Below are 23959 nucleotides of genomic sequence, written 5' to 3'. Positions count from 1 at the left end.
GTACTCAATTACAAAGTCTCTTAATGAGCGTTGAGAAGATTTCAGCATTCACTGAACAAGACATAAAGGAAATGAACTCTTCAGTGCCCTCCCCTTCCCACAGAGGGCTGAAAGGGACTCACTCTTGTCACAAGAACACGGCCACTCCTCCCTCTCTTCCTCTCCCCAGTCCATCCCTCATCCCAGTTTCAGCCACCATCCAAACAGAAATCGCAGCACGGCCCTTGAAGCACATTGAGCTTAAAAGTGCCTAGAAGATAAAGCCTAAACTGCAGCACGACAGGCAAGACCTTTCAAAATCTGGCCTCGACCCTCGTCTCTGGGTCTCCTTTCTGAGAACCCCTATTTTCTGCCTTTTCACAACTCCACACTTATGCATGATGCTGTTTTCCCTCCCTGGCTCACCCACCCTAACGTTCTTCTTCTGTGATGGTAACCTCCCCAGAAAGTCTCTTGAGCTAGAGTGATCATTAAAAAAAAAAAAAAAAAAAAAATCCTACTTTGTTCTATTCTGATTTCAAAAACCTGAAAGGCAAGATACTTTAGGGAAAAAAGAGAATATAGTTTTGTTGCTTTTTAAAAAATAGATTTGCAGGACCTGACAATCCCATGCTTTGTGTGTGCTGATCACATTGCAATCTAATCAGGTACAGTAAATAAAACGACTTGAGAATCTTTCTGATGAATGCAAAGGCTGATGATACTTTGTGGGTGGAGGGCTATCCATGTATCTTCTTTCAGTACACTAAAGATCCATTTAATTAAGTTTGGGGAGGGGGGCTCTCTTTCGTTTCCTCTGTCCTTTTTTCCTGAAGCTCTCCTACTGGAAAGGAAATGGAAGAAAACCTTACGTGGAGTCCAGAGTGTCTACCTAAATTACTATGACAATAAAGGACATACAAAAGAAGATAATCAAATGCTACTTTGGGTACCTGGACACTTGCTAAGAGCATGCATCCTGCAATCAGTAACATTACCATCTATACTCAGAGGGCAAACACTAATTTCAAATCAAGAGCAACGTCAAGGATTTATCACTGTATCCCAAAGTATCTTTGCTATCAAAGACACTGGGGGCATGAACTACAAAGGCAATAACTAAAAAGAGGGGCTCATCTCACACCTCTACTCCTCTCCAATATTGGGAAGTCCATTTGAGTTCTATAGAGTGTTCATGCCAAAATGCAAGTCCGTGCATGTGTGCACACATACACACACACACACACGCACACCATTCCAACATTTTCCAATATTTTGTCCACTCCCTCTCTTCCTTGTTATAGGTAGCAGCAGTGATAATGTACTTTAATGGAAACCTGTCTAATGAACCCAAAAGGAAAACGATTAGGAAAAAAATATGCAATACATCGCATTGAAAGGTGCCCATAATCAAATTACTTGTTCCTGTTTTTAAATAGTGCAAATATTAGTATGCCCACAAAGAACTAAAGGTTTGTTTTAATCTAGATCTTCCAGAATTGGCTGTTCAGGAACTGCCCATGTTGCCCAAAGTAGCTACTTTTTATAAGAACTTCCCACTGCCTTTGAAATATTCTCCAACATTCCCATTGGCTTAAGTATTCTCATACTTTTCTGCCTAAATTTGTAGTTTCCCAAGTTTAATTACCCCAGAACAATCTGGTCATCAATAACCAAATAAAAGAGGATGGTATTTTTTTTCCCTCATAAATCTATTCATCAAGATTCGGCCAAGTCTGCCTGGAATGTCCAGGGAAAGCTTCAATAATCAGGGAGAAATGAGTTGCAGAAACTCAAAGAGAACAGAATAGCCAAGGCGGGAGATTACGAAGCCAGGAGATGAGGGCACACTGAATTAAACATTCTTAAGCAGACTTACATACATAATGAATTGGTCAATTCTGTCCAATGTTTCTGAAAGAGATTACCCTTCCAACAAGCCAAATGAGTGTTCAAGGATGGTAGCTCGGATGGATTCCTGAACAAAATAAGTGTTAATCACTTTATCTCCCCCAATCTTTTTTGTGAAGAAGAGCAACTTTTCATTTCCATAAAGCCTTGAAATCGTTGGCTGGCAGGGGATGGGGGTGGTGGGGGAGGGCTGGTTAGAGGATACAGACAATGAAGTCCCTGAAAAGGGGGATTTCCTGACAATAAACCCCTGATCAGAGCCAGAGAGGGGACATTGTTGTCTTCAGCACTCCCCTCTCCTTCGGGAATTCCAGGCGTAGTAGAGAGAAGAGGGTCACAGTGACAACTGCTTGGGAAGGCTCTAACCAGGTAATCTTTGCCATTTACTGTTTGGGAAACGCTGGCCTACAACAATACATTTTCTTGGAATGTGTTCTTTTAAAAAAATTGCTACAGACTTTCTTAAGACATCCTGTCAATTGTTCCAAGAATGTGTAATCAGCTTATGAAATCTTTAAGCAAAGAACACTAAATGTTGGCATAAAATCTCATAACTAGTCATGTATTGAGATTCTCCTACATGCCAGGCACAGTGCTGGGTACTAAACACACAGCAGCGAACAAACGAAACACAACGGTCACTACTCTCTGGAAATCACAGTTGGGAAGGACAAAACTGCTTCTTAAATCTCTGTGCACTCCATGCCAGACGCAGTAGCCATTCCATAAATATTTGAGGAATGAATGAATAAAAAGACTTCAGAGCTTGAGGTTCATGTGACTCAAGATTAAAAAATAAAAAAATAAACAAGTAAAGAAAAGAAAAAACTAGTAGGTATACTAGAACCAAACACACAAAATAATGAGCCAGAGTGTGCTCCCACAATATTAGGAGAAATGGAACAAGAAATCAAAACCCTTGACATATTGCTTCTATTTATTATTTTAATATCATCGTTGCACAGAACCAGTCATTGGTGGTGTTTTAACAATTCCTCCTAAATAGCTTTGTGACTTAGTTCAAGCACCCAGAGACACAGGTGGGCCCCAATTCAGGCAAATCCCCTGCTGAAGGACAACTATTTCCTCAAATGAACAAAGACCTTCTCTTTTCAATCCGCCAGATCACACAGCTTTATAAGTTTGAAATGTCTTTTTGCTAACCTAGAGATATTCTCTAATGGAAAGAGGGAGATGGAAAAAGAAAACATTTGCAAGGTGCTGAAACAGGTGTAGATTATTTTACCTGATCCAGGAGCCTCCTTCCCTGGTGACTATCTACTCCTCAGAATGAGTGCTGGCCTCTTAGCTATTCTGGGGAACACAATGATGGAGGCTCCTTTTAGCTCCATCAGGCCCTAGAGAAATAACTGCCCTATATTTAGATAGATGCCCTTTGTAACAAAGGAATAACTCATCCCAGTTAGCACTTTCTAAATGACAGAACCAGAAAGTTTTCCAAAATATTCTTCTAGCTCAGTGGTTCTGAACCAGGGGCCATTTGGCAACATCTAAAGACATATTTTGTTGTCATAACTGGGGGTGCTACTGGCATCTAGTGGGTGGAGGCCAGGGATGCTGCTAAACATCCTACGATAAACAGGAAAGTTCCCCTAAACAAAGAACTATTTGGCCCAAAACATCAACAGTGCTGAGATTAAGAAATCCTGCTTAAGTTATACATCAAATAAAGAACAGTGGGGCATCTATCGGTGACCCCAGATAGTTCTGTTAAAATATTCTGAAGTAGGATTCTTCTCCCAGAGTCTATGTTCAGCAACTTATCCACATGTTAAAAACTGACCTGATCTTAGGATGTTAATAATATTTTAGAATAATAATGATGATAATGGTGACATTAATGAAATGCTTGGTATACAGAGAGTTACAGTCTATATTTACAACGACCCTCTGTTGCAAATGTTATTAGTGTCCTCTAGAAGGTAAGTGTATTAATCACATACAATAACTCTATGGAGTAGGTGGGTTTATAACCCCCTAGGAAGTGTGTGCTATGGGCAAGACTTGATCTGTTTTTTTTTCACCACCATCTGTCCAGCACCCAGCAGAGTGAAATCTCCATTTCAGAAATGATGATGCTGAGAGGCTCAGGAACATGCCAGAGATCACAGGGTCAATAAATGGTGGAACCCCAGTTCAAACTGGGCAGACTGCCTGGTTCCCTAGCCTCTCTCTCTCGCACCCTGCCAGCCGGCCAACTGCTTCATATGTGGAGTCACTGAAACCCATTAGACCTCTTGAGTCTAACCTTAGATAAGCAGAACCAACCTAAGGGGGAAGGAATTAGGCTGCTTTCCAAAGTTACCAAAAGTTTCCCAATATTCAAGAGACTGATTAAACAAACCAGTGACCCCAAGACAATGGTGAAGTACATTTGTATTGCCATGAGCCACTTGAAAGCAATCTAAGAGGGTGGCTGGTTTTATAAGAGGTTAACTGCTTCTCAGTTTGAGCAAGACTCATGTGGCACCAGGCACCGGGCAGGCTTCCTGAAGCTAAAATGGCCACTTTCTCAAAGGACAAATGCCCTGCATGAGTGCAGAAACTCTTTGTAACCACTAGGGAGCTAACTCAGGGATCATGGGATTTACACGTGGACCAGACGACAACTTGGCCACCAGTCCAATGGATCCCCAATGCCAAGTTAACCTTAGCACAGTCTTCAGGTAAAATCTAGATCAATGCTGATTATATCAGGAGGTCAACTTTCAGGAATTAATACTTTTTGAATGACAAAAGAGCTCAAACATTAATTTAAAGTCTCACAGAGTATACTAATTTTCCTGTTTTCATCATTTCAGTAGATTCTATAATTCTAGGGGGAAATATCCCATAAGAAATAAATTCTAGCAAGTACTGTAAATAAAGAATTGTATCCACCTTTATAAAAAGACTAAAATAAGAAGAGATAAGAGCTTGTTTTTTAGTTTTACAATATTGACATAGTAGGCTTTATTTTTTTTTAAATGTGAAAATTTCCCTTTTAGAATGATAAGAATACTAGCCTGGACACTATACAAACATAGTCATTGTACTTATAAGTGCTTTAAGTATTTATTCATAGCCTGCCTTTCGCTACAAAGGAAGTGAGGTGACTTTTAAAAGCATATTTGACTTTTAAAAGGTAAGTAACAGGTGAATCAAAGCAAGGAAAAAGTAAATTTGAGAAAATAATAAAGCCTAGATGGCCAGCACACAGGAATGCACATCGTACTACCCTAGACAGCTACTAAATGGGTTTCCTGTTTGACTCCAAGCTTCTTGGCCATCAATGCAAAGAAAGAACAAGAATGGTAAGATTAATACCCAATAAGATACAGCGAAGTGGACTTTTTTCAGTTCTTCTTGATATAGTAACCCAAGAAGATTCTCGTAAATCATCATTTTAAAAGACACCATGAGGTGTAATGAGCTATACATTGTAAACAGAATTTTTTTAAAAAATGATGTTCACGAAACCATTACTCATGATCCTCTCAATACAAAGTGAAGCCTTAATCAGTGTGCAATTCAATAAAGCAGAGAGGGCTTGTGAAGGCAACTGTGAAGTGGGGTGCCACATAAGATGCCATCGTGAGCATTCAGCTCTCTCACAACTCTGGCAGAAATCTATTATCAAATTAGGTTATCTGGATGAACGGAAGGAAGCAAGGCATATTCTTCAGGCCATTCTCCTTAGATATATTATTTTTTCCAACAGATTTTATTAACACACACTGGGCAGCAGGGACTTCAAGAAGGACAAAAATCCTATGTCAAAACCATTACATATGTTGGCAACATTTATCATCAGGAAAAGCGTCCCAGGAAGTTGAATTCTAATGTATGGGTAGTGTTACAATGGAAATTTTAGTGTGCAACTGGAATCAGGCCATGAGTTTTGTCTGTCATCAAATGTATCTGTTAACTTAGGGTTGACCTGCCCCCCGCCCCACTTTTTTTTTTTTTTTTTTTTTGAGACAGTGTCTCACTCTCTTGCCCAGGCTAAAGTGCAGTGGCATGATCTCAACCCACTGCAACCTCTGCCTCCCAGGTTCAAGCAATTCTCCGGCCTCAATCTCCCGAGTAGCTGGGATTACAGGTGCCCACCACCATGCCCGGCTACTTTTTATATTTGTAGTAGAGACGGGGTTTCACCATGTTGGCCATGGTTGGCCAGGATGGTCTGGAACTCCTGACCTCAGGTGATGTGCCCTGCCTCGGCCTCCCAAAGTGTTGGGATTACAGGCGTGAGCCACCATGCCTGGCCACTCTTTTTTTTTTTTTTTTTAACTATACCCTTCTCTTTTTCCTCTCTACAACTGAATGGTCTTTCTCCCTGATATAAGAATCTTCTAGATCACTCCCATCCATTGCATTCTTCTTGGTCTTCTGTTATCACTCTTCTTACTAGCTTTTAACTTGACTAGGTTTTCCTTTACTTGGTTTCTGCCTTGGACTTCCAAAAGCTTCACCCTAATAATCATGCAGCCTTGAAAAACATGGAGGAAGGAAAATGCTGTCACCTGCCATCTTGTACCTGCTTATAGCTCCACTGTTTTCAGTGTTTAAACTATGAAGAAAGGCTCAGGTGATTAAAGCTGTATAGTCAAAACTACAGTGTCTTCTAGGAATCTAGGATTGAGACAAGACGTAAAAAGAGGAATATGTAATATATTATTTTACCCCATTGGCAATTAGAAATCATTAGCCAAAGGCAGGATTGGGGAGGATATTCGGAAAGTTATTAATGCAGGCAGAGCAAGGCTTTTATGCCACCAGGAAAGTTATTTATTATAAACAATGGGTTTTGAGTCACATGGACAATAGCTATTTTAAAAACAATGAATATATCCAGGAAAGGTGCAAAAATATAAAGGCAGGCAATCCTAGTTTGTGGTGCTGATCTATTACCACTGCAATGACTGTCAGTAGTGACCCTGAGCAGAACTCAAACAGTTAAGAAAACTCACCAGCTGTTTTCCAAGGAATTTTATTTTTGCTTAAGGTGGTAAGTTTGATACTAAATATGGAGGGTGTTCAATGTCAAGTTGAGGACATAGCAACTTACCCTGAAAGCCAGTGTTCTCAGTGTCTACTATTCATATTAGATTAACTTAAGTGGTATCTAAAAAACTTTTTAAAAGTTTAATAGCTATGCATTTATTGTATGGGTAATCTTTACACATGGCAAGCAATATAGGGTCGCCATATGCAATGGTGATACAAATTAAAAAGTGGGTCAGTGAAAAAATTATAAATAATAGCAGTGATAGGTAGATATAACGGAAATGAATGTGGCAAGTCTGAGAACACATTGCAAGACATTGGAAGTGTTCAGAAGGAAAATGGTAGCTGTCTAAGCTATCCTTTAGAAGATTAAACCAGAAGTAAAGCATAGATTCCATCGAAGGTGAGAAAAGATGACAAGCAGGGAGCGAGGCCTGGGCTAGGATACTGACGGCTGAAAGAAAAGAAAAAGATTATCAGAAGTAAAATAAAGAAGACATGAAGACTCCCTGGACTAAGGGAATGAAAGAAGCCGAGTAACCTAAATTAATTTTGAAGTTTTGCACCTGGAAATGATATGGCACCGAAAAAAATAGAAATTCACAGGGGAGTTTGGGGGGCAGTGGGGATGCAGGTTGCCCTCTGGCTTATGCTGGATTTGAACTGACGGCAGACAGGGAAGCGGTCATAGCCTGGAAAGAGACACTATGCAGGAGATGAGAAATGTAGATCACAATAGAGATGAGGATTTGAGACCCTGAGGTAGATTGCAAAAATGGCCACAATTCTCCACACCTCTGTCTATTCATGCCCTTCTGTAATGTAACTTTGTGGCTCCTCCCATCAAGAAATGGATTCTGTGTCCTCTCCCCTAGAACCTGGGCTGGTCCAGTGACTTGCTTTAGCCAGTAGAATGTAGTAGAAGGAACAGTGTGCCATTTCTGGGCCTGGACTCAAGGGTTCTTGTGTACCTTCCTGCTGTCTCGAAATACTGCCATCATGAACAAGCCCAGGCTGGCGTGCTGGAGGTGAAAGATACATGCCAGAGAACTGAAGGACCCCAGTGGACAGCCAGCCAACCTCCTGAAGCAAACCCTCCCTGCCAATCTGCAGTTGACTGCAAACACATAAGAGACCCAGAAGAGGAGAAGCACTGCCCTTCTGTGCCCAGCCTAAATTGCTGATATGCAGAATCACAAACAAAATATGTGTTTTTGAAGTCACAAAGTTTAGAGGTGGTTTGTCACTAGCGATAGATAACTGATACAAACAACACCCGTCTGCCTAAAAAGCAAAAAACATACAGAGGCAAGAGAGTAAGAGGTCAAGCTTTAGGAGGATATTCCCAATTCCTAGGAAGAAGGGGGAAAGCTGTAGACAAGACAACAGGGCAATGGCGATCAGAAACATTCAAGTATATAATATCAGGGAACCAGCAACATGGGGGCAGGGGACACAGAGGATAAAAGTGGGGGTAGGAGAAGTCAAGGACTCATCAGGGAAGTATAGCACTGGGCTTAGCAGAGCATCTGCCTAGAGAAGGCACTGGTATTTTTGCATGAATGATTGAAGTTTGATCTGTCAAGGCAGAGCTCGCTGGAGAAGAGTGAGGAGACAGTGTCAGTAACGTAACAAGAAATAGAAGTGGTCTATGGAGTGTTAAGGAGGGCCTGGGTGGGAAAGATATGGAACCCTAGGTAAAGATTACTTGTTTGAAGAATCATTCAGAGAGATGTTGAAGACGAGGTCAACAGAGTTGGACAAAAGTGTAAATGTGAATGGTCCTTTCTCTAGGACTCTACAATCACAAGTGTGGCTGGGACCATTCATGCCAGCATCACTTGGGAACTTGTTAGCAATGCCCACTCTCAGGCCCACCCCAGACCTATTACCTGTCTTTTATCCACACCCCCATGTGCCATTCAAGTTTGAGAAGCTCTGCTCTAGGAAGTACAAAGACAAGGACTGAAGAGCATTTAATGACATCTTGAGAAAGTCATTCTGTTTTGAATTCCCTTTCAATCCCCCAGATAAAATAAGACAAAGTCTTGGCTTGGTACTAAGCCATCTTCGACACCTCCCTAACACTTGCAAATCTCCCTTTTCAACAGAGTTCAACAGAGAACAGAGCCTTAGGCAAGCAAGGTCTCCAGTGAGATTTGAAAAACACTGTTTACACCCCTTTTGTGTTTATTTTTAGGATTTTCTTTTATGTGTGGAAAGCAATCAGGTTTTCCATTTGCAGTAGTCTTAATTTCACATTAATTTATTTAAGAGAAAAAAAGAGGTAAATAAAAATATGTAGCATATAATAATGTGGATGCAAATGAGAAGACAGCAAAAGTTGTTACAAGTGAGGTAGCACTCAAAGCGAAGACTGGAAAATCTATAGTGGAAGTCAGAAGACATCTGGGCACATTTGAAGGTAGAAAGGCAAGAGACAGGGAAGATGGGAGCTGTTGCAGAACCAAGAATATTCAACAGGCAGGAAGGACTGTTGGAAGGATTTATCCCAGAGTAGAAGCTGCCCTCTCTGGGCCTGGAAGAAAGAAAGAACTGGTCCCTAAATGGGTGAGGATGACAAATCAGAGATCTAAGGCAGATAATATCAAATTCTTCATAAATAAAAGATTGGAGGCCTCCTCTAAAATGAGGGTAGGTTGGTTTGACTGGGACCAGAAAAGAGTATGAAAGACAGAATATCCATTGTGGACAATGCCCAAGAAAATAAACAGATGAAAAGGATTCGGCAGCAAAGGCCCAGGGACAGTCAGGCAGCATTAACTTTTAGTAAGGAAAACGGACACAGCTTATCCCGAAGCTGAGAAATGAAACTCTAAGGCTGGCACAAAAAATACAACAGCAAAGAAAGGGGGCAGAGGAGATTAGGTAGTAGTGGCAAGCATAGCTGACAAGTCCTCGTAGTCAAGGTTATATACAAAGTCAAAGGTTGGCCAGGTGCAGTGGCTCACGTCTGTAATTCCAACACTTTGGAGGGCCAAGGCGAGAGGGTCACTTGAGGCCAGGAGTTCAAGACCAGTCTGGTCAACATAACGAGACCCCATCTCTACAAAAATATTAAAAATTAGCTGGGTATGGGGTGTGCACTTGCAGTTCTAGCTACTCAGGAAGCTAAAGTAGGAGGTTTGCTTGAGCCCAGGAGTTTGAGGCTGCAGTGGCTGTGATCACACCACTGCACTCCAGCCGGGGCAAAACAATAAGACCCTGACTCTTAAAAAAAACAAAAAAGAGTTAATGGAAAAGGCCAGTAGATTGGACTGTGGGAACAAGATTCTCAGTGGATACAGGGATATAAGGAGTGAGAAATAAACTAGGTTTGATCAAAAAGGAAAAACATCATGTTTTAAAAAAACTGGTTTTTAAAATGCCAACTAAATATTAACTAATGTTCAAAATTTTGTTACCAAGAGTTGGGACTTGATAAATGGCACTACAAAAACTCAGGAAAAATTTTGAAAAGAGGGGAAATTTGGGCCTAAAATGCAGGTAATCAATTAAAATTAGGACATAATGATGTGTGGTTCTTGCAAAGAATATAAATCACTGGGTATTTTAAGCGTGCCCAAAATAAAATCCCAAAACTGAAGAAAGGCCTGAAAAGATATAAATCTTATCACAGTGTATCTCTCTCACCAAAAGAGGATCATCCAAGAAGCACATAAAAACTAAAACTTTGAAGTTTAGGAAAAACAGGAACACTACAGAGTATACATAAAATTTCAAACTTGGAGATACCCAAGACGGGTTTCTCAGACCTCACCCATAGCTCATTCACACACAACACACCTGCTGAACTACCTGGTGTCCCTTCCTCTCCACTCACTCCTTCCATAGTAATTGAGAGTTTCACTGGGCACATTGCCAGCCACAATATAAAGTACATTTCCTGAGTACCCAGGTGTGGCCATGTGATGCAGGCTAGCCAGTGAGATATAAGCAAAGTGACATGTGGCAGCTTCTGGAAACCTCCGTTTGCCCTTGATCCCCTTCAATCCCCTTCCTCCTCCTTGCTGGTCAGACCATGGAGGTTGACTAGAGGTCAACCTTGAGCCATAAGGATGAGGGTCACAGGATAGCTAGAAGCAGCTTGGCTCTTCAGTGTTTAAGAAGCCCCCATACTAGCCTTGGACTACTTCCCTCTAGATTTGGTTAGGGAAACAAGAAATGAGTATTTACTTCATTTAAGACATTGCTGTTCAAGATTTTTTCTATTGCATATAAGTTGAACCCTAATGTGCCCTCTTTGCTATTATGGGGGCCTCCTATTCCTTGACCATTTCTTCAATGGCCTGAATAGTTGGATTAAAAGCAATCACTTCGATACCTCATTTCCCTCAGCTACTGTTCTTCTCTCATCCCTGCCTAGGCAAAATCCGCCACCACATCATCTTCATATCCATTGTTCTCTTCCTGCCACCAACACATCAAATACTGATAAAAAAAAAATAAAAATAAAATGTAAACTTAAACATTTCTAATAGGGATCATCATAACTGCAGTCCAGCTCCTTGAAAATGGACAAGTGACTTCACTGCTGCATTCCTATTGCCTAGAAGTGTCTGACCCATACTATGTCAACACATATTCACTCAAATACTAAACTACAATCAGATCTTCTGCTCAACAGTATTTTTATTCATCTCTAGTTCACTTCTTACCACATTTTATGTGCCAGGCACTTCTCTAAATGTGAGATATACCATGTGTATCAAAGTAAATACACCCCCTACCCTCATGAAGTTTACATTTCAGTGGAAAGAGATCAACAAGCAGCAGATGAATAAATGAATAATCAAGAAATTCAAATAGGGTACATGCTACGAACAAAATTATGAAGGTAGAGAGATATTAATTAGAGGAATGGGGAAAAGGATGTTTTAGAAATTGAGATATTTTTAAATGGTCAGGAAATTCTTGAAGGTGATATCTGGGCTCAGACATGGGTGCTGAGAAGAGGCCAGCCAAGTAAAAACATTTGGGGAGAGGGCTCTAGACAGAGAGAATAGCAAGTTAAAAAAGATGGAATGAAGGCTGGTACTGTTAAAACACATAAAGCGAGGGTAGAGGGGAGGAGTGGTAAGAAAAGGAGGTAGGAAAAGTACACAGGGATAGATCTCAGGCTTGTCAATCAATTCCCATGCCCATACATATTGTTCTCTCTCTCTCTCCTCTCTTCCCCAACATCTTTTCTACTGAAATAGATATACACTATACATATATATATATATATATATATATGTGTATATGTAGAACAAGATACATTTCTCACTCTATATCCATACAGCCACTGAGAATCTTGTTCCCACAGTCCAATCCACTGACCCTTTTCCTTAACTCTTGATATTTTTAAGAGTCAAGGTCTTGCTGTGTTTCCCAGGCTGGAGTGCAGTGGTGTGTGTGTGTGTGTGTGTGTGTGTGTGTGTGTGTACATATATACGTATATATACACGTGTTCACATATTTACATATTTTATATATATATGAATCTTCAGCCATCTTCTCTTTCTTTCCTATTATCGCAAAGAAATAGTTACCAAGGCTTCATTTAAGGGCTAACTCTCCTTTATCTACAGTCTTCATTCCAACAGCAACTGACCACCCAATCCATCATTCAATAGCTCTCTCACTCTCTCTCTAATCTCTTCTTCAAACATGTTCAGACATTGTCTTGAAAATATCTTCTCATTAGCCCCACTTCAAAATGTCACCCTCTACCTATACACACATATATGTAATGTAAACACATACATATGCAAATGTACCGAGACACACACATACACACATAGTTTACTAGTACCTACTCAATACAACCTAGGATCTTTCACCAGACATTCTAGTGTCTCCACACTTTGTTCTCAACCAACCACATCTCCCACCATGGAAAGAGAAAATCTCACATCCACAGAATATCCAGGTGACCTATAGGTTTCTTGAAGACAGACCACATCCAATCTCAGCCCCAACAAGAAGAGTGTTCCTAATATAAACAATATGTATGATATTTACATTACATAAGCACAGGCTCATTTTGGTTTCCACAAAGAATAATAATAAACATAGACAATGGAAATCCTCAGAAATCTTCAAAATCATCAAGCTTCACTCCAGTTAGCCATTTCAATGGACTTTGCTTTCCTATCCTACACCCACATTCTCTCATTGTGACATCAGCACTTTGTTTTCCCGCCGAAGAACCACTGCTCCATACTCATAGCTCCTGTGGCTTCCAAGAAGATGACAGTGTCCAGCTCCCCCACTGGCATGCCTACATGGCAATGAGCCTGGGCATGGGACCCAAGTCTATCCAATGAGACTTGATCCAGAAAAGCTGCTGAAACAAGCAAGAAAGAATCTCTCCCTCTTGAAGAAGCTGAGCTGTGAGAATGTAACTTGGAGCTGCTGCTGGACAACTTCCCACTACTTGAGTACAGCCTGGCTGATATGAAAAAAAAAAAAAAAAAAAAAAAAGAAAGAAAGAAAGAAAAAAACGGATGAAAGCAGAGCTAATCTAAGAAAGTCTTGATAGCATCCCTTGAGACTCTAGATCCAGCTATGCCTGAAACAAAACTTACAATCCCTTTTCTATTTAACTCAGTTTGACTGAAGTCTTTTTCTCACTTGCAACCAAAGCATTTTTACTAAAACAATCATTTTAACCACTTTCCATTAAACTTTCTTATTAGAATTTTTAAATAAGTCAAATAATAAGGGTTGAATCTCTCATTAAAGATAAGTTGGCATCAAGGAGCAGCACGATGGATCTACCGAGTATATTTTATTAACTGCTTGATATTTCTAGATTTAACTCATCCCCTTTGCAAGAAGATCAACTTCCAATCAATCATACATATTTCGTAAAAGTTTTCTAGTCAGGTCAGCATTTTGAACTTCTACTTCCTACACCTAGGAGATTTTTTAAAGAAACTATAGAATTTTTATTATTCTACAGTAAATCCCTTGCTTATTACAAATTAGCTGTAGAAACTGCTGGAAAAATCGCACAATACAGTACAGTTATACTACATCCATTTAAAATAAATTGAATTTTAAAACTCACTCTTACCACCATCTTTGACATAACTCTTCTGCATAAACAATTTAGTCAATGTAGATAAGGCTACATTAAATTTGCAACATTTGGAATAGAAGGACCCAGCTTAAAACCTCACTCCCCCAAAAGAATGAGTATATATCATTCAAATACGAATTTAGAGTAAAAACTCAAATGTGTCTTCATATTAGCCCATTTGTCTATCTTCAAATTCTTCTTTTATAAACAAAGCAAAATTGAATTAAGATTAAAGATAGAATGTTAATCATACAAGAAGGGCCATTTTCCAGGGTCTGGCGTGTTTTACACAAGCATGAAACATATTTAAGAGAACATGGCCTCCCTGAGGAAGAGATTAAGGATACAAACCTAGGAAACAAAGAAAATAAAATGATCTACCTCAAAGGGATAAGATTAAACCTGTGAGAAGCTCATGCAGACCTTAAATAAAAGCCTCTACTCCTTATATTTTTAAACAGGGTTTTTTGTTTGTTTGTTTGTTTTAGAGCACTAAATCCACCTTCAAAATATATTTGAATTTGTAAGTATACTCAACAAAAATCCTGTCCTTTCTTATTAACCATACTCAAAACAGATTCTCTAAAATAGTTATGACACCATTAACATTTCACAAAATCCAAAACAAGAGTCTTCCAAAAAAATAAATGTTTTCATTCATAAATGGCTAATATGGTTTTAAATTATGTTACTGCAAATTTTGCATGATTCCCCCTTAATAACCATTTAAGAATGTTTCCTTCCAAATAACTATTAAGAGAGAAAGGGTGTTTCATCATGCAAACACACACATAAACACACACTCCTTGTTTATGTCATTGTTTTTAATGGTGCAGTAGGATTTCCAAATTCTCCGAGTTTCACACATTCAAGAATGTTTCCTTCCAAATAACTATTAAGAGAGAAAGGATGTCTCATCATGCAAACACACACATAAGCACACACTCCTTGTTTATGTCATTGTTTTTAATGGTGCAGTAGGATTTCCAAATTCTCCGAGTTTCACATGTTACTTCCTAAATTACTGCCTCACTGGCTGGGAAGTAGAATTGGCAACACCAGCCAATCCTCAGGTCCAAGGATGTTGTCCTTGCATTTCCTGTCTCCTTCCTCTTGAAGGACTCAAATTCACTTCATTCATTTGCTTTACCACAAACAGAAAGACTCCATCTTTGGTGGTCTAGCCCCAAACTCTCTCTTGAGTTCCAGTGCATGACTCTGTGAGAATATACCACTGAAATATTCAAAATGAGCTTGATCTGGTTATCTTTCCTCAAAACCAGCTTCTCCTCTCTCTGCTCTGCTTCCACTCAAGGTCTTACCATTCGTCCAGGCCCCAAATTCAAACACCCTCAATCATTTCTGCTTCCTCTTTCTGCCTTCCAGTCCGGAGGTTCTGTTTAGTGCTTTCTTTTCTTTTGCATCCAAATTCACATCTCCTTGATTCAAATCCTTCCCATACCTTATCTCAACTGGGTGATGGCATCCTACTCCTGGTCTCTCCTACTCTTGCCAGGGCCTACAGCAATCTACTCAAAAGGTCAGATCCATCTTTACAAAAGTAAAACTCTAACCAAGCCACCAGTCCACTTAAAACTTTTCAGGCTGGGCGCAGTGGTTCACACCTGTAATCTCAGCACTTTGGGAGGTCAAAGGCAGGAGGATCACTGGAGGCCAAGAGTTCAAGACCAACCCTGGCAACATAGCAAGACCCTATCTCTGCAAAAAATAAAATGAAAAAGTTAGCCAAGCATGGTGAACACACACCTGTGGTCCCAGCTACTCAGGAGGCCTCCCAGGAGGCCTGAGTAGCTGGGACCACAGGTATGTGTGCATCTCTTGAGCCTGGGAAATTGAGGCTACAATAAGCCATGGTCACTGCACTCAAGCCTGGGTGACATAGCAAGACCCCATCTCAAAAAATATTTATGTGTATATGTATATTCTTCGAATGCACTCAGTTGCAGACATCATTGACTTTCCAACAGCCTTCTTCCTTGCTAACAGAGCACAACACTAATTAATTATGCTCACATGGCAATGCCCAGCCTCAAGGGATATTGGATTGGTCTAAACTGATCAAAGTAATCTTCCTCTCTGCTAGTGAGCAGCCTAGGGTTGGTACACAACCCATTTCTGACCAATAAGATAAAAGAGAGGGTCTAGTGGAAAAGCTTTTCCTTCTTGCCAAGAGATGTACAGGAAGAGAAAGTACTCATTTGCTACCACTCCCACCACCATCACCTTGCTTCTTATTTTGTGTGTTTTCATGTGAGGATGTGACACCCAGAGCTACAGCAGCCAACTTGTAGCCATGGGAAGACTGCTAAAACTCCAAGGATAGCAGAATAAAAAGAAAATCAAAGAAAGGCTCTTAAAGACATGATTGAACCATCCAAAACAGTCTGGAACTGCCAACCTAAAGACTTCTTTGAAGGTAAACAAGTGTCTTTTATGGTCTATGCCACTGTTTGTTGAGTTTTCTGTTATTTGCAGCCCAAAGCACTCTAACTGATAAACTTAGAAAGAGCAAACTCTTGACCTGAGAAGGCCCTCTGCTTGATGCGCTACTCAAAGTGTGTACTCTACAGACCCACAACCTTAGCATTGCCTGGGAGCCCAGCCCTGGGCCCATGAATCAGAATCTCTAAGGTAAAGTCCAAAAGTCTGTGTTATAACAAGCTCCCAGGTGGTTCTTGTGCATGGTAAAGTTTGAGAAACACTGCTCTACAAAACGATCACAAATTACTTTTTACCATCTCGGCTACTACCGTACATAGCATGAGGTGCACTTGATCTGCAATTTGTCTGGTGGCAGTAACCTTTCTGGGTTTGAGCATCATTTGTTGCTCCTTTAGTTTCTTCTCCTCTTAATCAAAGTCTTCAAAGTTGAAGCCTCCAGGACCTGAGAGGATTACAAAGGTCTGAATACGAGACAGACTGTGAAGCAGGCCGTGATGAACTATGGGGTACAGGCACATCTGAAGGACACCGAGCAGATGTTGCCATACAAGGATATTGGTTGAGTGTTGCCACATTTCTAAAGAAAAGCTGGAATCCAGATTTATATGCAAAGTTTTTTAGATATAGACAACCGAGCCTTTTTTAATACTCTGCAGATTAAACAAATTTTCAAGTGGATTCACATCCAGCTGAGTTTGTGACATGAAGTAGAGATTCCTTGAAATATCGCCACATACTTTGAAAACTGTGACCACATACATGCACTGACTTCATTTAAAATGACTAAAATTAATTTTCTTTGGCTAACTATATGCTAGTCTCTACTGAGCACAGGGTCTTCATCAATAGCCCAGCGTCTGGAGTGGTCAAATACAGTTTGTGGACCTCTAGTTAGGAGCAGCAGGACTGTTTTAAACATTAGTCACTATATACCACACACTTAGAACTGCAAGCTTCTCATGGGCCCACAACAATGTTTAAAATGTGAGAAAAAAATTAACTGGCCACACAACACCAGAAAACTACAAAATTACAGCTAATAGATGTGAAGCTAAATATTTACAAAATGTAAACTAAGTCAACGGATCCATATCAACTCGGATATGGTATCATATCATGTTAGATTAAATGCAGGATGTGGATGCATTTTAATGTTTGATGGGGCGTGGAGGGGAGCTCAGATCAATAGTGCTTAGAGCTGCCAAGGTTCTAAAAAGGCCCTGGGTACCAACCTGAAGCCAACCATTCTGTGGTAAGTCTAGTCTTCACAGGTGTCACAAATTTCTTTACGCAGCTCTACTCCATTCTATTCAACTATCTACATAGTTGGACACGGGAGCAGAACTGTCCACATAGTTGCACATAAACCATAGATGACTTATTAAAAAGTTATGTTTGGATCCTCATCTACATATGAATTTAAGACAAGAAGTGCAGGAATCAGCACACAAGCAAGTTTTGAGGGTCCCACATAATGATTTTAATTATTTTTTTGTTAATTTATTCCCACATTTAAAATTCATGATAATTCACATAAAAACCCAGATTATCATCCTCTTGAAAAAAGAATTGTAAAGTATACAGATATTGGACCCAAATGTTGGCATGGCAACACTCTACTAATGCTGACCAAGGCTACCCCTTTAAATGGGGTATGTTCTCTACTTGGCCACAAACCCTATCTCCATGTAGGCTAACTTGCTGTACCAAGAGACAATTGAGTTTATGCCCCCTGGTCTAAGGCTCTTAGGAAAACCTTATTTCTTTTTCACAATGTGGCTTCAATATCTTACGTGAAGACCTGTCATGATAGGATACAGGAATCTCTCAATCTAAGAAGAGTTTCAATCAAATTCCCCTCTCAATATGTTCTCAATTTGAACCATGATCCCCAAGAAGATGGACAAATGACAAATTACCCTTCAGTTTCTTTTGCCCTTCAAGCTAGCCAAGGCAGAAGCCCAATCAGGTGGAGTCAAAGCACTAATATAAGAATGTCTTAATTAAGCAGAGTGATCAATAAACAATACACATAATAATTAGAAAGCACGGTCTGGGACTGATAGAATAAAAACAACATAGCATTAATCTCAGTAAGGGTGAGAGGTCAATAGCCATAATTGAAAAGGAAAAGCCCTAAAAATATGCAGAAATAGCTAGTAACTAGAGTTTAGTCCAAGTTCATTAACAACCCACTGTATGATTTCTCCTCACACCCACATTAAATACAGTCTCTTATTTTGGGAAGGCAGAATTCTGACAGCTACAGGTTGAGTATCCCTTATCTGAAATGCTTAGGACTAGAAGTTTCAGATTTAGGTGTTCTTCGGATTTTGGAATATTTGCATTATACTTACCAGTTAAGCATCCCTAATCCAAAAATCTGAAATCCGAAATGTTCCAATGAGCATTTCCTTTGACTGTCACATCGCTGCTCAAAAAAGTTTTGGATTTTGGAGTATGTTGGATTTCAGATTAGTGCTGAATTATATTTGCTAATTGATATTCTGTGTATTGTTTTCTTACTGGTGAAAAGACAAATTGAACTCAGGAAAGAAAAATTACAAATATATAGTCAAAGAGTCACCAATTCATTTGAGTAACATAATGAGTTTTTATTTCTTAATATACAGGGTTTAATTTGTTAACCACACCAGAAAAAGAAATGTTCAAACAGTCGACTTTCTGCTTGAAATTAAAATGGAAATTAGCCCTTAGGAAACAGTGATGACTTTAAGTTTATACATCAGTGGCTGGTTCATGAATTATTAACTGATTTTAATGATCCTGGCTATATTTTATTTGAAGTTATTCTCCTACTTGCAACGACTTTTGAACCCACAAAACTCTTTCATCCATTCTCCATAGACACAGTACACTTTCATGAGCGCTGACATTTGAAAAAGATCCATATACTCACAGAATGTAAAGATAATACACATGCATATAAGTTATACAAAGGACTCTGGTCATTTGTTAAAGAGAGAAATGAATGAAACCCTATTATTCACGGTTTGTAAATAAATTTAAAGATAAGCACTAACTTTCACTTGTTAAGCCTAAAGCCAAGAGTTCGATGCTTCTTCCAAAGTTTCCCAGATGGTCATTAAAACAAGAGAGGGCAGAAACATACTTTCTTTGAAATCCATCATTTCCCATCCAGAAAGATATAATACATGTCATCAAAAGTTAAGTCTTTAGAGATTAATAATGTGAGTATTTTCAAATAAAATAAATGCATGTCTTTATATGCTAGTTTTTACATTTTCAGTATAAACCTATATTGAACAGCACCACTTCAGACACACAAATTAGCTGTGAAACAAAATGCTATAAACCTTTAATTAGCACTTGCTGCTTTATACCCATAAAGTTAATACTTCCTCTTCTACTATATTCTCTGTAAAGAAGAATTATGGGAAATAAAATTGTTTTTCACTTCTGAAAATAAAAGTAGCAAAATATAGTATTGTGGCTCAACTTAAAGATAGTTATATTTTTACTTGCAAGGAAGTCAATACAAACATCCCTTACAATAAGTATAATTTGATTCCTACCAATATTAAGCGCTATGTCTAACTTTCATAACTTGGGTACACAGAGCACTGATGACGATCAGATTGCTAAATAAGTAAGAAAGCAAGTTATTTCAGGCAAATAGCTGCGTTAAGAAAATACGACAATAAGCCAACTTGCATCCACACTCCTGAAGCTGAACAAGCATCTCAATAAATAATGTCTGTTTTCAAGCTTTATATACCCTCCATGAAATAAATGTTCTGAGCTTAAATAGACTCAAAATAGCCTTTCTCAGAAAATAAAAAAGAGACACACACAAAACACCCCCAATTTCCTCTGGTCCCTTGAAGTACCCTTGGGATCCCAGTGAACAGAGATTTGCCACGCATTGCAGTGACTGCATTTGTACAATAGGTTTCTATTTTGGTGTCATTCGAGTGTTGCTGATCTTAAATCAGAGAGAGAAGGAGTTACATTAGGCAAGGTAATGGCTTCCAAAAATAAGAGCATGCCCAGTTTATACAAGGCTTGCATCCACATGCTAAGTTGTAAGGGGATAAATAATACCCCACTGGAACAATTAGGTGGATTCTCAGAAACACTACATACTTAATTAGGCCGCCTAAGTCCCTGACTGAGCATACATGGGGGACCTTTTAAAGCATTTAATAACCTGAGTAAATCCAAAATCAGAGGACACAAACTAATCCTAAACTCTGGCTCCGGCGATCGGCCTTTTCTTGCCTCTCTATAAATGCTTAGCGTAGCCCTTAGAATTCGGAGAGCACGAACGCTCCAACCACCAAAGGGTTAAAGCACACGGAATAAAGTCCCCTCGATCTATATTTGTTGGGAGGCCCCTCTGTGCCAGACGCTGAGCTGGGCGATGATGACACGCGAGGGCGAGCAAGAGAGACCCTAATCGTCTTTTACAAACTTCAGCACTGGAGTTGGGAACGGAGTATAAACAAATAGGAAGGAACACGAGCCTCCATCAGCCACGGGGCACAGCAAACTGTTCCTCACTCTAGATGCACTTCCTCCTCTTCCTGTTATTTATTCATTAGTTTTGTTTAGCACCTTTCTTTCAGCAGGCTCTTTATTTCCTCCTGTTTTCCAAGCAATCACAAACAAACTACGATTTGAAAGAAAAAGGGAGGGAGGAGGGAGGAGCAGGAGGAAGGGGAAAGAAAACCACATTCAAACGGCACAGGCCATCCAGAGCGCGGCTGTTTCTCTGAATCTCGCCCTCAGGGTGATGTTTTCGGCAAATTCGGCGCTGGGGGCTTCAGGGAGGACGGAGGACACCGGGGTTAGGGGGGAATTCCGCGCGGCCCGGGTACCAGGGCTGCGACACTCGCCCGCCTCGCTGCTCTGAGCGACGCCCGCTGCCCTTCTGAGGTCCACCTCGCCACCTGGAACGCTCGGTCCTCGAAGTTGGCGCAGGGGGAGGTGGAGAAGTTGGGGTGACCCCAGGGTATGGTGTGGAGGTCTCCAATCCCGATCTCCCCGAAGTGCAAAACTTATCCCCCCCAAAAAAATGAGAGTAAAGAAGCCACTTACTCTAAGCGGGGAGGGGCGGGCACCCCGGTTCCGAGGTCCAAAGCGCCCTAGCGAAAGGGCAGCAAAGGTCACCTGCGGGGTCCCACCACTTCCCCCCACTCCCCTGTCCAAGGCATACTCAAAAGTTTGTTCCTTTCCGTCCGTAAGCGGCCCCGAGGCCGGCTCTCGAGTAGGTGGGGGAGGTAAGAAGGACTGGAGGTGGGGGAGGGCAAGATCATCGGACCAGGAGATCAGGGACCCCTGCGTAGCCCCTCACTCAGTCCAGGGGGGCTGCGATCGTGTTTACTAATAATAGCAACAAACAATCACACGCAAGCCCCTCTTTCAGTCCTCGGGCTCTCTTCGCTTCTTTGGGGCAGCAAAGGAGAGTCTGGCGGGAGGTGGGAGGGAGCAGAGGGGCTGAGGAGAGCGCCGGCTGGGGGACAAAAAGTGGCGTGGGATGGGGCAGAAAGAGAAGCGGGGAGAGCTGGACAGAGACGAAGACTCAAAGGTAAAGGAGTAGACATGGGAGGAAAGAGGCCAAAGAAAAGTGCAGCAGGCGGTGAGCCCGAGCGCGGGGCGCGCCCGGGAAGGGAAGGTGGCCCCCGCCCCCCCGGCCCAGCCCGGTCACCTTGCTGTAGCCGTAGTACCCCAGGCACTGCGCGAAGTCCAGGCTGGCAGGGTCCCCGGCCGCCGCGGGGTAGAACCTCACATCCATGCCGAAGCCGGGCCCGGGGCCGGGGGCCGGGACTAGGGTTCGCCGGGGCCGGGACCAGGACCCGCCTCCTCGCCGCCGCTAGATCCACCGTCGGGGGCGCCCGGGGGTGGCGCGCGGGACTCGCGGCCGGAGGGGCGCCGGGACCAGAGCCCGAGGAGCTCGGGAGCCGCGGCCGCCGCACACAAAGGCGCGGCCACGCGAGCCGCGGGAGAGCGGGAGGCGGCCCGGCGGACGCGGCCCGCCGGGGCACCGAGGCAGCGCTGCGCGCAGGCCGGGCGCCGGGGGCGCGGGGCGCGGCGCGGGGGCCCGGGGCGGCGCGGCGAGTTCAGGTGCGCTGGGCGAGGCTGGGACGGCGGCGGCTGGCCCCGCTCCTCCTCCTCCTCCCTGGGCGGACTGAGGAGACGAGCCGCGGAGACAAGGGGCCCGGCCCCTCCCCTCCTTCTCCCCCTCCTGCCTCCGCCGCCGGTCCCCTCCCCGCGCCGCCGCCGCTCCGCCCCTCCCACCGCGGGCAGCTGGCGCGCCGCCCGCCCCGCCGGTGCGCTCCTCGGCCCGGACCGCCTCCGGGCGCGCCCACCCCGCCCCGCCGGCCCCATCACCCCCGCCGCGGCCGCCCCCTCTCCGGGGCCCCTCTTCTCCCTACCTCGCCCCCCTTCCCGCTCCGGTCCTCTTTGTCCCCGCTGCCTCGGAGCGCTCCTCTCTCCCCTCCTTTCCTCGGCCGAAGCGGACGCCAGCCCTGCGTCCCGTGTGTCGCACCCTGCTCCTGCGCGACCACAGCTTCCCCGGGCCCCAGCATCCCCAAGCCGTCTGCTCCCTTCCTGTCGCTTTCCTCCCCAAGCCCCCCTTCCTTCCTCATGAGTGACTGTCCCCGGGCCCCTCTCCTCGACCCCGCCTTGCCTCTCGAATGTCCCCTGCGTGGACACACCTAACCCAGACGCCAACCTGCACGAGTGTCTCCCGGTAGCCGGGAGCCGGGACCCCACGTTCACCTGTAGGATTTCCCAGAAGGGGTGTTGGGGCCTGACCTTTCACAGGTAGGCAGACTTGAAGCTTCCCAGGTGAAGCCTCGTGTCGGTTCTCTTTGTATTCTCTTTGCTCTTGTTTGTATTCGAAAGGCATTTGAGTAACTGGATCTAGGCAGATCATTCACTGCCCTGGGAGAGAAAATGTCCCTATTTTCCTAAAAGGTCCTAGCTGATTAACTTCCCCACTCTGCACTCACCCACCCCTCTTTATTTCTTTATATTTCTTAAGCTCCATCTTTATTTTTTTTTCTCATCGACTTTATTGCTTTGAGTTAATCTGAGAGTTTGGCCTTCAGCCTTGGCGAAGGGAAAGGGGCTTTATACTAGATGAGAACGTTCTGGAGAGGCCGTGAGATCTGCGCCCTCCCCAGTTTAGTTATCTGCGAGCTACTTTAACCAGAATGGCGACATTCTGAAAGATTTCCTATGACACTCGCTAAGTTTCGTCCCCTGATCACACCTTGCTGGCCCAGGGACTGAGCTTTTTCAGACAAGCATGACATAGGTTTTCTTTCCATTTCTTCTGTTCTCCAAAGTAGATCGGGCTTGTGACACCTGTGTGTGTACCTTCACTCAATATTATCTTTCTGGAACGGAGCAGAAAAAAATAAATTTCAATTAGGTGAAAGTTTGTGTATTTGCTCTTCTCTTAGCAAAAACTTGGGTCAGGAAACTACTGCATGAGAGAGCAGTGCGTGTTCAGAA

The 23959-nt window shown here is 42.4% G+C and overlaps 1 protein-coding gene across 1 annotated transcript in view; it reads right to left on the bottom strand.

Annotated features, from left to right (window-relative positions):
* TOX3 (TOX high mobility group box family member 3) overlaps positions 1–22648 on the bottom strand; it is a 111773-nt gene extending 89125 nt beyond the window's left edge. The window contains exon 1 of the mRNA XM_055299677.1: positions 22146–22648. Coding sequence (XP_055155652.1) covers positions 22146–22232 — 87 coding nt within the window. The 5' untranslated portion in view covers positions 22233–22648. The remainder of the gene's footprint in view (positions 1–22145) is intronic.
* Between the last annotated feature and the right edge of the window lie 1311 nt (positions 22649–23959).

This window comes from Symphalangus syndactylus, chromosome 11, assembly GCF_028878055.3.
Source record: "Symphalangus syndactylus isolate Jambi chromosome 11, NHGRI_mSymSyn1-v2.1_pri, whole genome shotgun sequence".
In the NCBI taxonomy this organism is placed as follows: Eukaryota; Metazoa; Chordata; class Mammalia; order Primates; family Hylobatidae; genus Symphalangus; species Symphalangus syndactylus.
This window is presented reverse-complemented; position numbering and strand designations above follow the sequence as displayed.